At 50.4% G+C, this 12,240-nt stretch overlaps 5 protein-coding genes across 5 annotated transcripts; 1 reads left to right on the top strand and 4 right to left on the bottom strand.

The window, feature by feature from the left end:
- Window positions 1-321: 321 nt before the first annotated feature.
- On the bottom strand, window positions 322-1,446 carry BP5553_00600 (uncharacterized protein; the record flags this gene model as incomplete). Its single annotated transcript, XM_032009223.1, has 3 exons — window positions 322-375; window positions 542-1,229; window positions 1,295-1,446. The coding sequence occupies 3 exons, from the start codon at window positions 1,444-1,446 to the stop codon at window positions 322-324; spliced, it is 894 nt and encodes a 297-aa protein (XP_031873277.1).
- A 1,157-nt stretch (window positions 1,447-2,603) lies between these two features.
- Window positions 2,604-3,976, bottom strand: BP5553_00599 (Uncharacterized protein; the record flags this gene model as incomplete). Its single annotated transcript, XM_032009222.1, has 5 exons — window positions 2,604-3,240; window positions 3,292-3,472; window positions 3,572-3,748; window positions 3,818-3,836; window positions 3,953-3,976. The coding sequence occupies 5 exons, from the start codon at window positions 3,974-3,976 to the stop codon at window positions 2,604-2,606; spliced, it is 1,038 nt and encodes a 345-aa protein (XP_031873276.1).
- A 1,131-nt stretch (window positions 3,977-5,107) lies between these two features.
- On the bottom strand, window positions 5,108-6,487 carry BP5553_00598 (Uncharacterized protein; the record flags this gene model as incomplete). Its single annotated transcript, XM_032009221.1, has 4 exons — window positions 5,108-5,409; window positions 5,571-5,996; window positions 6,062-6,278; window positions 6,338-6,487. The coding sequence occupies 4 exons, from the start codon at window positions 6,485-6,487 to the stop codon at window positions 5,108-5,110; spliced, it is 1,095 nt and encodes a 364-aa protein (XP_031873275.1).
- Window positions 6,488-7,627: 1,140 nt separating this feature from the next.
- Window positions 7,628-8,439, bottom strand: BP5553_00597 (uncharacterized protein; the record flags this gene model as incomplete). The annotated part of the gene is made up of 3 exons (XM_032009220.1): window positions 7,628-7,827; window positions 7,970-8,127; window positions 8,186-8,439. The coding sequence occupies 3 exons, from the start codon at window positions 8,437-8,439 to the stop codon at window positions 7,628-7,630; spliced, it is 612 nt and encodes a 203-aa protein (XP_031873274.1).
- Window positions 8,440-9,802: 1,363 nt separating this feature from the next.
- BP5553_00596 (Uncharacterized protein) lies at window positions 9,803-11,840 on the top strand (the record flags this gene model as incomplete). Its single annotated transcript, XM_032009219.1, has 2 exons — window positions 9,803-9,859; window positions 9,921-11,840. The coding sequence occupies 2 exons, from the start codon at window positions 9,803-9,805 to the stop codon at window positions 11,838-11,840; spliced, it is 1,977 nt and encodes a 658-aa protein (XP_031873273.1).
- Window positions 11,841-12,240: the final 400 nt, after the last annotated feature.

The following is a 12,240-nucleotide window of genomic DNA, read 5'->3' as shown; positions in this document are numbered from 1 at the left end:
ATTTAAGTGTATGGGGTGCGTATATATGTTAAAATATGAAAATTTGCTTTCTCTTTAGCATATAGAATTCATTGTATTCAGTGCGAGTATCTAGTGCTGCTGCTTCTTGCCGTCCTTATGCTTCCTTCTTGGCATTTTTCGTGGCCTGGGTGGCTCACATTACCCAGCCATCTTCGAGAATCGCAACTAACGATAGAAAAATAGAAAGCAGTTTCAGCACAAACTTCTGCGGCCCTTTTCTTCAATAATGTGTAGCAAGTGTGCAATGATTGCCTCCCTGCAAATATACTCTATCGAAGTATTTTGAGAGCTTCAACGGAGTTAAGCAATAGGGAATTCTTCTTCGCCTCCAGTTATAACGTCGATTCGCTCATCCTAAGGTCCAAGTTAGTTTCGAAGTGGAAATTCATGGGCAGGTGGATAGTACCTAAAAGGCAGGCAAAGGCAAGAGTAGGGTGCATCGGGATAATGAGTAAGGATTGCAAAATAGAGCGTTGGGTAACTACTATAAATGATTTTCCTTTCTATATATCAGCTTCACCTTTCGACCACCTTTCAATCGTCCTCCGCCGGCACTCCGAGAGTTTCCTTGCGTGAATTCGACAAGTGAGCGAGTCTGGATTGGCTCGAGATACTTTTCCTGGTTGCTGGGGTACCAAGGCCCTTCCCCGAAGTCTTCATTATAGAAGGAGCCTTCGAGCGCAATATCAGTCACCAGGTCCCCTCCTCGGGCAATGAGTGCTTTCCAGTCTTCTTTGAATTTTTGCCCTCCGGAATTGTCAATTGATAGCGGCCCCTCTACCAAGATCACTTCCTTGACGAACTTCCGAAGTTTCGATCCGCTTGTAGTATTACTGTATACCATGTCGGCAGTAGCAGCTTCAATGTAATGCCCACTATCTGGAGGTAAATTTGCGTACTTTGAGATGAGCAAATGCATGATATCATTGGCAAAGTACTGGCTCCGTAGCTTGTCGCCGAGGATCCACAGGCTTTCGTCGCAAACGAGCCCTGGAAATATTTGGCCTGTATACATCCAGGAGACAAATACATTGACTTCTTCCAAGGATTCATCTGGTAATCCAATTTCCTGTGGGGTGGGGAAATCCCCATAAAGAGCAGCATCAAAGAACTCCGAGTAAAACCCAAGCAATGCCATGTGGCAAGGCACTTTTTCCTCTTTAGCGCCAATGACAAGGGTGATCATTTCTGTAGGACGTGATTGCAGCCTACTCAAGCCATCAGTATGATAAACTAGTATTACATTTGGGTGGGGCGGGAGGGGGCTGCTGACAAGTAGAGAACGTTGCTCTCATGGCGGCCCTTTCTAACATCTCGGTGGCATTTGGATGTAGAAGGCGTAGATACGGCATAACAACGTGGACAACAGCACACATATGGGAAGGTGTTTAGCAAAGGCACCGTGTCTTCCATGGGTGGTTCCATGTCTGCCACCTTGATTATGCGGTAAGTAGCCGAACGTGCGGGAAGTTGCTGTGGATTTGCACCGAAGGTGTATATCGAAATATCGTGGTACTAGAGCACCCAGGAGTTCCCCGTACATGAGTGGGCACAGAAGGCGAGTTTTCAGTCGAAGTTTGAAAGTGAGAAAAACGTCAAGTAGAAGCCCGGAGCAGGCCTTGCATAGCTGAGACCAATGTCGTGGGACTATGAGTTCAGCGGAGAGGAATGGTGATGTTGTCTCACAGCTCTTTGTCTATGCTTGAGGGAGGTCAACCATGAAAAGAGCAGGTTGCTTGAAGGTGGGAGAAGCTGGACGAGCTTCAACAGAGCAGATCCCTTGAAGGTGGAAGAAAGGAAGCTAGACGGGCTTCAACAGACCAGAAAGGCCCTAATAGGCCGGAGAACTGATAACTACCTCGAGCTATGACCCAGAGTTTGCAAGGGAGTATGGAATTATTAGGGTAATATCTTGCTCAAAGAGTCGGAAGGAAGAGCGGTAGAGAATAAGTGATTGGCTTGAATTACGGTAGGAGCGGTCGTAATACAGGCCACTTAAGTCAAAAGACGGTATAGGTGCCTGGAAGGAGATAAAAGCAGGCAAGGAGGCTGGTTACATGTGCTAGAACAGGACGAGGCTATACTCTCCCTCTCCTAAAAATTAGCTAACACAACAGAAGGACGGAACTCAGCTTAAGCCAGCTATTATACTTTACGTTCTACATCACTTATGTGCAGCACAAACACAAAGACTTAAAAGCCAAAAAAGAGATCCACAATAACAGGTTTTAGAGATGACTGATAAAACTAAAAGACATCAAGAACTTCAAAAGTACACACACATATTGGAACACTCGTTTTTCTCGGGTCAACTGTAATTTCAATTTCCTTTCAATACACACAAGATTTTTAAGGTCCATTTTTGATTAATCAAAAGCAAAAGTTGTTGTTTCAAAGAATCCACCCATAATGCCCCATTCAGATTTACCAACTGATGATAAAAAAGCCCATTTTCCTTTTCGCAAATTACTCGATCGATTCAAATTCTCCGGGAGGACAAGAGAGAAAAGGACGTAAAGTTTTGTGAAAAGAACTATTTGATGATGATCGGATGAGTTTTTTCCTGGGGATTTTTCCGGGGTTTATGATCCAAGGGTGGGGAAGGCGCTGGTGTCCCCAGGGTTGATGGGTGCGGCGCCAGAGTTGCCTCGTGGAGCACCTCCACGGCCTCTGAATGAGCCCTCACCACGGCCACGGCCACGATCTCCGCGTCCTCTGAAGTTGCCATCGCCTCTGCCACCACGGGATGGTCCGTCACCACGGCCGCGGCCGCCACGGAATCCACCACGGCTGCCACCGCGCTCGGGGGCTTCGACGAAGCGCTGGTCAATATCAACGACCTGCTTCTGCTTGCGCTCACGCTCACGCTTGGCCTTTCCAGCGGATGCGGCGACGAAGTCCTCCTCCTCCTCCTTGGCGATAGCCTTAGCATTAGCCCATTTCTTGTCGGCCTTGCTGCCCTCGTTTGGCTTGCGGGCCTCGGGGACACCGGCACCAAGAGCAAGCTTCTTCTCGGCAAGCTCAGCAAGGTACTCAGCGTAGGACTTGCTGTTGTCCTCTGGCTCGGGTTCGGCAGCTGGCTCAACGACAGCATCGGCATCATTGACAAGAGCGTCCTTTCCGTCAGCCTTAGCGAGAGCTTCACCAGCTTTCTCGTCATTCAGCTCGGCATCGCCATCGTTACCACCCCATCCGTGGGCAGCTTGCTTCTCAGAGTTGCTATATATGATGTCAGAGAATTTGGAAATAGCCGAGGTTCTAGAATCTCACCTTCCAAGTCCGGCGCTATGTCTGTCATAGCCAGCTCGAGCTCCACCGCGGCCTCGGTTTCCTCTGCCCTCATATGTGCCATGGGCGCGGTCGTGTCTTGGGTGTCGATCTGGTCGAGCAGCATCATCACCTACGGGCTTGCCCTGGTTGCTGGAGCGGCCAACGTTGCGGTCGCGGAAAGCTATAAAGTAGAGCTAGTTAGCTTTCGGTTCAATTGATACGATGTAGAGCAAAATAAGACAAGTATAATGCGATCGTGTAAGCTTGATAGTGTACTAACCTCCTTCATTGCCGCCAATTCCACCACGACGAGGATTTCTGTTCTCGGATCCAGCGGGAGCTTTGGAAGCTGGTGCCTCTGCAGGAGCATTGCGCTTGGTTGTCCGAGCTGGGGTTTTATCAACAACCTTCACGGGTGGATCAGGCTCTCTGTCGGAGTCTTCATCGTGCGTATTGCCTATTAAACAATTCTGTCAGCTTCCGTATCCCAGGTCAAATTCTCGACTGGACGGTGGTGTCGTCATACCGAGAAGCTCGTACAGATTCTATATTTATCAAGTCAGCTCCTGAATCTCGAGTATCAATTGAATTGTATCGCAAAGACCTCGAGCTTCCATTGTTCAAGGTCTTTGGATGGGATTGGACGGTGAAAAGCACGTACCTTCGAAACGACTCCGTTCGACATCTTGTCCGCCTGCTCAAGCGCCTCCTAAGAAGGCCTTGCTATCGAGGGAACAATTCGAAGACGGTGTATGGGAAGATCGAGACGGACAGATTCCTATACTCTAGGAAGCTGTCTCTCGAGAAGTTGCGGTTTGATGGGTTGACGAAGGGGATGTTGGTTTCTTTTCGCGCCACGCAAGGTCGCCAAATGACGAAAAATACAAGCTGTGCCTCAGGAATAAATTACCACTAGCGCCACTACTTGGTCGCTTCGCTTGCCCTAAGGCCTCCCAACAAATCATTCTTAGGGCTTTTTTCTTTGTCATCACGTATTGTCTCATAAACATATAAATGATAATAAGCTGGCTACAATATTCCGGTAATGCTTCCTCTATTAGATATTGGGTTATGCTGAAGGTGATGGCTACTAGTTTACGGAGTTGTTGTTGGTACACGAATATAATTTGTGAATTGGTCTTGTGCTCCTGATGCTACTACTGCACTGCACCGACTAAGCTTAACTCAAATTAGCGCTCTCGCTGGGGAAATTAGGTCAAGACACTCTATATCTCTGATAAGCGTGAAGCAAGTGATTTAATAAGTTATTGATATCTCAAGTAGATAAATCCTGCTATTTTCCCCTACTTTTTATGGATTGCGCACGGCGATGGGTCCTGTGGTAGATAGATGGAAGGCTTGGCTAGCAATTGGCTGTATGGGCCATACCATATATGATCAAAATGGCTCACATTTAGCGGAAGCAAAGCCGTGATTTGAGAGTCTAGCATCTTCCAAGACAGTGATTATATATTATCTTGAGGGAGATGTCCATGCCAAACCCTACAAGGTTCCTCGCGGTAAGATAGCTTTGTCAAACCCAAGACTGGCCCTGAGCCGTAGCTCATTAGCGATGCTCCACTGCATACTGATGCGTGACTGAGTGCAGAGCAACGCCCTCTTCCTATCCATAGTGTGCTATTTTAATCTTTGGGGTAACCCCCCACCCCAAAACATACACTCTGAAGCTTTGCAATATCCTTTATTTTCTTTCGTAAAATAATAACAGTTCAACCCTCCGCCCTTATGCAAACGCCAAATCAATACCCCCTGTCCCGACCCCCAAACCGTGTAGTCATGGGTATCAAATGCTTTTTTATCTCATCGAGCTCGTATCAAAAGGAAAGGAAGACGGGAACTGCATCGAGGCGGACAGTCCGAATGGGTCCATATCGAGCATGGGGTCGTAAGGGTCTAGTAGTTGAGTCATCGAACCGAAGGTTTGAGGGTTGCCAGTCCCTTGGTGGCCAAGCGCGTGCGGTGGCGGTTGCGGGTTCAGGATCTGGTGTTGGTTCATATGGTGCTGTGTTGGAGGGAGTGGTTCGGGGTATGGGCCGGGCCCGGAATCGGCTGGGTCTTGGTCTTCGACCATATCGGCTTGGGCGTCGTACTCCTGTTCTGTACTCACGGAATTAATCTAGGACGAACATAGCTCTATTGAAAGGAAAAACAGAAGGGGCGGGTCAGCTTGCCGAGTTGCTTAATATGCTCAATGTGATTCTGGAAATCCCCGAAGAATGATGGAGCTGCCGACGTGCCTCCCGGGGCACTTGTATCACTGGGTCCTGGCGCCTTCGGTGCCAGAGCAGGTCCTCCTCCAGTGTTCCCTACTCCTCCATTCTTTGCTGGCAGTGCGTGCGGGGCCTGGGGCTTAATCGGTTGTAGGCGCTGTTGCTGCTGCTGTTGAAATTGCATCTGGGATTCGGTAGCAGGTGGAGTCAGAACTCCTGGGTTGTGGAATCCTGGCGAATTGGAGGTTGGTGAAGAGGAATGGGACGATGGGGTTGGCCGTGCTTGTGGAGACTGAAGGGGCGCACCCGGCTCGAGTTTAGGAGCGATGCTGGATTGCGATCGTCTTGCCTGATGGTGCCTATTCATGATAGCGCGCTGAACTGTTGGTGCCTGTGCTATATTCGGGGCCATGTGCGTTGGGCCAAGGTGAGGGCTTCCAGTCTTCGCGCGCAACTCGGCTTGAACATCGATGCCTGTAAGAGTCGGTCAGTAAATACAATTGACAAGTTCGCAGGTTACCGGGCCTATTATTCATTACCTTTTTCCAATAATATCCGTTCTAGAAGAGAGTTTTTGTATCTCAGCATGAGACATTCATCCGCAGCGCTGCGATGCGCAGTCTGCAAGCTATGGAGGTTGGTCTCATGGACGCGGATCGTTTCCTCCAATTGCTTGATGTACTCTGTCCGGCGCTCCCTAAAAGCTGCTTGCGCCTGGCGGTTGCGCTGCTTGCGCTCTTCTGAAGTAGCATAGATCTATGTTACACATCAGCACCGCCATCCACATGGTTGGATATGGACCCGGCAAAACTTACAGGCTTCCGGCCGCCCTTCCTTTTCTGCTGGGTAACGTTTTCTTGAGGTGCACCCGCCTCCGCCTCTGGGGTTGGCGAGTTGAGGTCCATGGAGTCCTCTGAGCCTTCCCGAGGAGGTTCCTTTTTATCGATCGACATGCTGTCTGCCATTTCTTTCGGAGCTAGAGTATGCGGTATCAAATGGCATCCCACCTGGACAAAGCCAGCACGACGCCGCGACGACAGACAAGAAGGCCACCACGCTGTGCAACTACCTCAACACTCACTCTACACAGTTGCTGCAGAGGCGCGAATCAAACCGGTGGTAGATGCGTGGCTACTCAGGCAAGTGGCGATGGCATGCGGCGCATCAGATGGAGCTTTTCCGGGGCGCGGGGCGTCTATGCTGCGAACCCGGTAGTCGGGGACCCGGTACCTGGGACCAGGAACATAGGGCTAGGGGAGAGATGGAGGCTGGTGGACGGCCTCTGGGGAAGCAGGAGCAGGATGAATAGAGTGAAAACAATAGAGTAATAGAATGGAGGAGGAATTGGTCATGAAAACTGGAAGCAGGTGTGAGAGGGTATTTGAATTCTGCAAGTGCCCCCCCTCTTGGGAGCGCGGAAAGGGACCGGTGGCAGCGAATAGGAGGCACGGCGCCGGCGGTGGGTTGTGGCTCGAGTAGCGCTGTCGGGGTGGGTTTACGACGTCCTGGGCCTTGGCTTTACGGGGGCTTGACTTCGTAGCAAGAAGAAGTTACCGGCTGCAAAGTACTACTGCATGCTAGGTTAGCGTTGTCTACTCTCCCTTCAAGTCTTAGACTTATTAGACAGTACTAAGTTGCAGAGTTGGTGCCTCAAGCGGGCAACAAAGTAGTGGTGGCAGGAAGAGGAAGTAGAGGACTCGTAGAGTACGCAGTACAAAGAGCATTTTACGGAGCCCCGTCGGCAACTCGGGGGCAGGTAGACAGTGGGTAGACAATGCACTACCTATATCTCTAGCTCCCTTTCACACTCCTCCTCGTCCTCGTCCTCGTTGTCGTCGTCGTCGTCGACGAGTTCACAACCACCCTGCACCATCCACCATCCACCACTGCCGCAGCCCTGGGGGTCCTGGCCGCCCTGACTCTTGTCCTGACGAGTGCGCCGTGGAGTGGCGTTAAAGCCTCACTTCCTGGCCTAGAGCGGGAAAAACACTGTCCAGAAACGCACCACAACGTGATGCTAGGCATGCTAAGGCTGGTCGGCGATTAATTGGCCTCTCCGCAAAACGGAGAGGTATTTTGGTTTGTGTGGCTGCCACGGAGAGTAGTCACATAGTGGCCTCCATCGCTTCCATTTCGACGGCGGTTCCCCCGTGGCCCCCCACTTGGATCAGGACAATGCTGGGGGAAAGGAAAACCGAAGGGTCGGCGAGCGGCGTGTGTCGCGAAGAATTTTCCACCGTTGCAGTTGGCGAGAGGCTCGGGGAGTCGGCGCTGATGGCCAGTCGCAAAGGGTCGATGGTTCGCGCTATGTCATGGTGCTCCATGGCTCAAGGATGATGATGCCCCAAGGAAGCAAATCAGGGATGCTTTGCTGCTGGCAGTGCCGGGTGGGATTCAATAGGAGGGGAACGGGAACGGGGAAAGGTATGGCAACGATCCCGTCGCACATGGCTTTGCATTCTTGGAAGCTCCCCATTTCTTGCGCCGTGCTGCGAGTCTGCCAACGTTGAATAGAGTTATTAGAATCTGGGTATCCCATGGATTTGCTTTTTCGCTGGCCGGTCTGGTGGTCCCCCGCTCGATGCCAAGTGGCTGTATCTCCGGACTACTGAGCACGTAGCACTCAGTAGTTTTAAACACCAGCTGTTGCACCACGCCTGGACTGTGCGGACTTATCTCCTGGGCCATGCATTGCACCTTGATGCAAGCCATTACTCGGCCCCCAGACGCCACCATGTGCTGAATATTGATGATGCTGATTGCACTGCGCACAGAGAGCAGCACGGCCATTTCCGAGTTTCCGAGCTAGCGGGTCACCTGTCCTCTGGAGGTTTTCGCTGCTTGGAGCGGGCAACGCTGTGGTGTCTGGTGGTGAGGATACTTCGTAGCCATGAACAAGACCAGCTGTATATGGCATGATGTCGTCTCAAAGTCCCCTACTCCGTACGGGTTATTGCTATGGCGATTATTGAATTGAACTGCCACTCGAACCTTTAGAGTGTCGCAAACTGACTAGATCCGGTACATTGAAACTGTGTTCGAACTTCAAAGCCTTCAAGCCACATAGTGCTCCGTACCATTCCCGGGCAAAGCGGCGGCCAAACTATTTTTTTTGGCATTGTTTCGTTCACTTTGCAGCGCGAGGCTCGAGCTCCGCAGGGTGCAACTTGCGCTTGCGGCCTCTTGTTTAGTGGGCCAGTTTCGACCCCTCTCTGGTCAAGCAATAATAATGCAACATCATCCAGACATCCCTACGCCATCAATCAGCCCAAAATATCTTCGCTTGCACGGTCCATGGGGTTGTGGATTGTGGTTGCAGATCGCTCAAGTCTCACGACTCAAACCCCAAGAGGTCATCCCATCATCTCCTCGGGGCATTATTTAGTCTGTTTCCAGAAAGTCCTTCCTCTTCTGCTTTAACCTTTCAACCGGCTAATTTCTGTAAGGCTGTACCGTACGTACATAGTACCCAGGTACTGTAGCTAGCTTTTGTTACCTCAGTTATAACAACGGTCCTTTGTATTTAGTAGATCGATGGCTGATAAGGAGATACATGTACAGTACCTACCTTAAAAACATCCTGATTTAAGTCGTCCTTGACGGATTTTGCGCAAGACAACTCAGTTTGATCCGAGCCGGTTGGAGCGCATAGCTTCCGCATGTGCAGCAGCAGTGTATAGTACTGCTGTTTCCAGCAAATCCTGCATACAAGTACTGTATTATTGAAATTGAAAAGAGGGGAGACGGAATGGGCTAAAAGTAAGGGGGAAGGAGTTGTGATTCTTGGTCGCACACCAAATGTCGTTTGCTCGCCCGTCGATTGCTAACCCGGATAATAAGTGACAACCCATAGCCCCGGTACGGGTACGGTCACAATCCCCATAATCCGGACAATGATCAATGGCCGAAGATAAACCAAAAGAACTAGGCGAAACGCCATGCAGGCTTCGATAAAGTATGTGCTTCGTAGTACTTCGTACTTGGTACATGTTCATGCTGCATGTTCACAACCAGAACGACTCGGCTGTGAAGCATCCGGGAAAACTTCGGCTGCCGAGTGTATAGTGGGGGTCGAGTCGGATAATTTTTAATCCAGTCAACAGTCCTAGGATACGCGAACAACAAGGGGTTTGGCGAAAGTAAACAAATGACCTCAGTGAGCTCCACCCACTGAGAGTCGTAATAACCTTGACCATCACCACTGCATTCCATTGCTAGGTCCAACGCCCTCAAACACTCCCTTACGACCATAGCCGAGCTGTAACCATATCGAATTCACCATGTCGCCTCCTCGGCGTCGCTCGTCTCGACTTCGGGGCAGTACTGCCACGCCAAAGGTATGTAAACATTAGAAATACAAAGGATCTCTCTTCACTAACTGACTGTATCATTACTTAGCCCACGAGCTCTAACTCAAGCCGCCCTGACTCTCTCATCGAACACGATGAATCTCCAAATAGCAAGCCACAGCCCAATCTTAATGCCATTCTCTCCTCCCCCTCCGTTCCTCGAACGCCCGCAACTGCCGCCCGTCCAAAGCCGTCGCTGGAAGATATGCATCCAAGCAAGGCTCACCAAAGTACTGCCAAAGAACCGGACTCTGGTTTGAGACTCGGATTCACGGATATTAAGCCAACTACCAATGGCCAGCCCTCTGGAATCACACAGCATACCCCTTCGAAATCTGGAATCTCATCTGCTTTTGATTTTCGGTTTGCTCGTCCTATCCCTCAACTCGGCCCTGAGGCTCAGCGAATGATGGATGAACTGCGGGAAGAAGCTTTACGAATTAAGACCAAGCTCGCAGCCGAAAAGGAGGAGCGTAAGCGTCGAGGCGAAGAAGAGGATACTGGTGTCGGTGGCCGCAAGATCGCACAACCCAAAGGCAAGGTTGGTCGATACAGCGATGTACATATGGCGGAGTTCAAGAAGATGGATTCGATTGCTGGGCATGCGTCTTCTTTCAGAGCTCAACCTGATCGGTTCCCGTCGCCCGCAAAGAATCTCAAGCGGACACAGTCTCGAGCAAAACTGGACGAGCGGGAGGATATCTCTGCCAAGGATCTTCACGTCGCCGAGAACTCGGGCCGTACAGAACGATTGGAGAATACTGCACCATCCAAGCGTTCACGAAAGGGTATCACCGATGATACTTCGTCTGCTCGACCGGTTTCTAGAGGCAACACCGCCAAAGTGTCGACTCCGGACCGCCCACGCTCGTCAAACTTCCTTGAGTCGATCACCACACCTACCCAGGCCTCTCTAGCTCGAGCCGCCAGTGCCAAGCGCCCTGGTACCCAAATCCCCACTTTGTCAAGATCTCCATCAAAGCCATGCCTCACCAACACGCCTCGTCGTCTTACCAAATCTGCGACCACCAATAATCTCAGTGGATTTCCCCGCTCTGTACCAAAAAGCTTGCTGCGCAGTCCGGGTAGATTCGAACGTGCTAGATCTATTCTCCGACAAGTTAGCGCAAGCGTAAAGAAACCTACTGTTACGGCATCGTCTCTGCTCAGAAGCCCTAGCAAGCCAGCTTTCGAAAAGGCGCTACCCGCACTTCCCAAAACTCCTGGCGGGCCTGATGGCTCCAAGAGCGTCAAGCATGTCAACTTCACACCCGATACTATAAACCGTGCCGCAAACATTCAGAACTCGCCATCACCCATGAAATCCGGAATACCTCGCTCGACTTCCAAGGCCAATCTTCGTGCCAAGACGACACAGTTCAGCGCAACGGAGCCGGTTGAGGACAAAGTGCAATATCCATCCCTAGGTTCCCACCCGAATGTTTCCAAACGATCCCGTGAAGTGGAATACCCGTCCCTCGCAGGTGTTGGCGCGCTTCCCGACCCTTCTCGCACTGTGTCCCCCCAACGCCCACCACCATCTGTCCCTAGCACATTTACTTTCCGTAGCGACCACACCATTGATTTCGGATCGTCTCCTAAAGGCTTCGGATCATATTCCGGCCAGGCTAGCGTACGTCAAGTACGTCAGAGTTTAGCTCGTTCCGCAATGCCAGGCACCTTCCCAGGAGGTAACAAGGAAAATTCCGAGCCACTCCCTGCCTTGCCTCATGGGATGCTAAATAAGAAGCGCAAACATGTCGAGTCAGATGATGAGAGAGACGATGAATTCCAACGTTCTCCCAAGAAGCAGAAAGCTCAGGCGGCAGAAGGCGCGATGCTTATGGCCCCCAGAATTCAGGCGGAGAAAATGACGCCAAAATCAAGACTTACGAGCCCGACCAAAAAGAAGGGCGGCCTGAGCCTTAGTCGTCTCAATATGCTTGCTCGACCAAAGATGCGAAAGTAGGCGCTAGGAAATTATTACAACGGGTGACGATTTAAAAATCTTTGTTGCATTACCCACTCTTGAATGGTTGGTGTCGGGGCGTTATCTTAGGGTGTTTTTGAGTTAGGCAAGGTTGGCGTTGAGTACCTGGTTCTGGTTACACTGCGGATATCGATGCTATGAAGGGATGAATGGCATTCGCCCATTCTGTTCGTTCACGACCTTCTGAATTTGATAAAATCGTTCATTATTGCCACTACGGCGGGTACAGATTTTCGTTATTGTATGGATTATGGTGTTTATAACAATTGTGTAGCAACTTATTTGCTCGTTTATGACTCAATAGTAGTTTCGCAAGGAATCCATACCAATAAAAAAAAGATTTAAAATAGAATCCCATCCTGCTCTCTTTATTAATATA

This window comes from Venustampulla echinocandica (genome assembly GCF_003357145.1).
Source record: "Venustampulla echinocandica strain BP 5553 chromosome Unknown scaffold_0, whole genome shotgun sequence".
Lineage (NCBI taxonomy): Eukaryota > Fungi > Ascomycota > Leotiomycetes > Helotiales > Pleuroascaceae > Venustampulla > Venustampulla echinocandica.
Note: the sequence above shows the minus strand (reverse complement) of the source record. Positions and strands in the feature narration are given on the sequence as shown.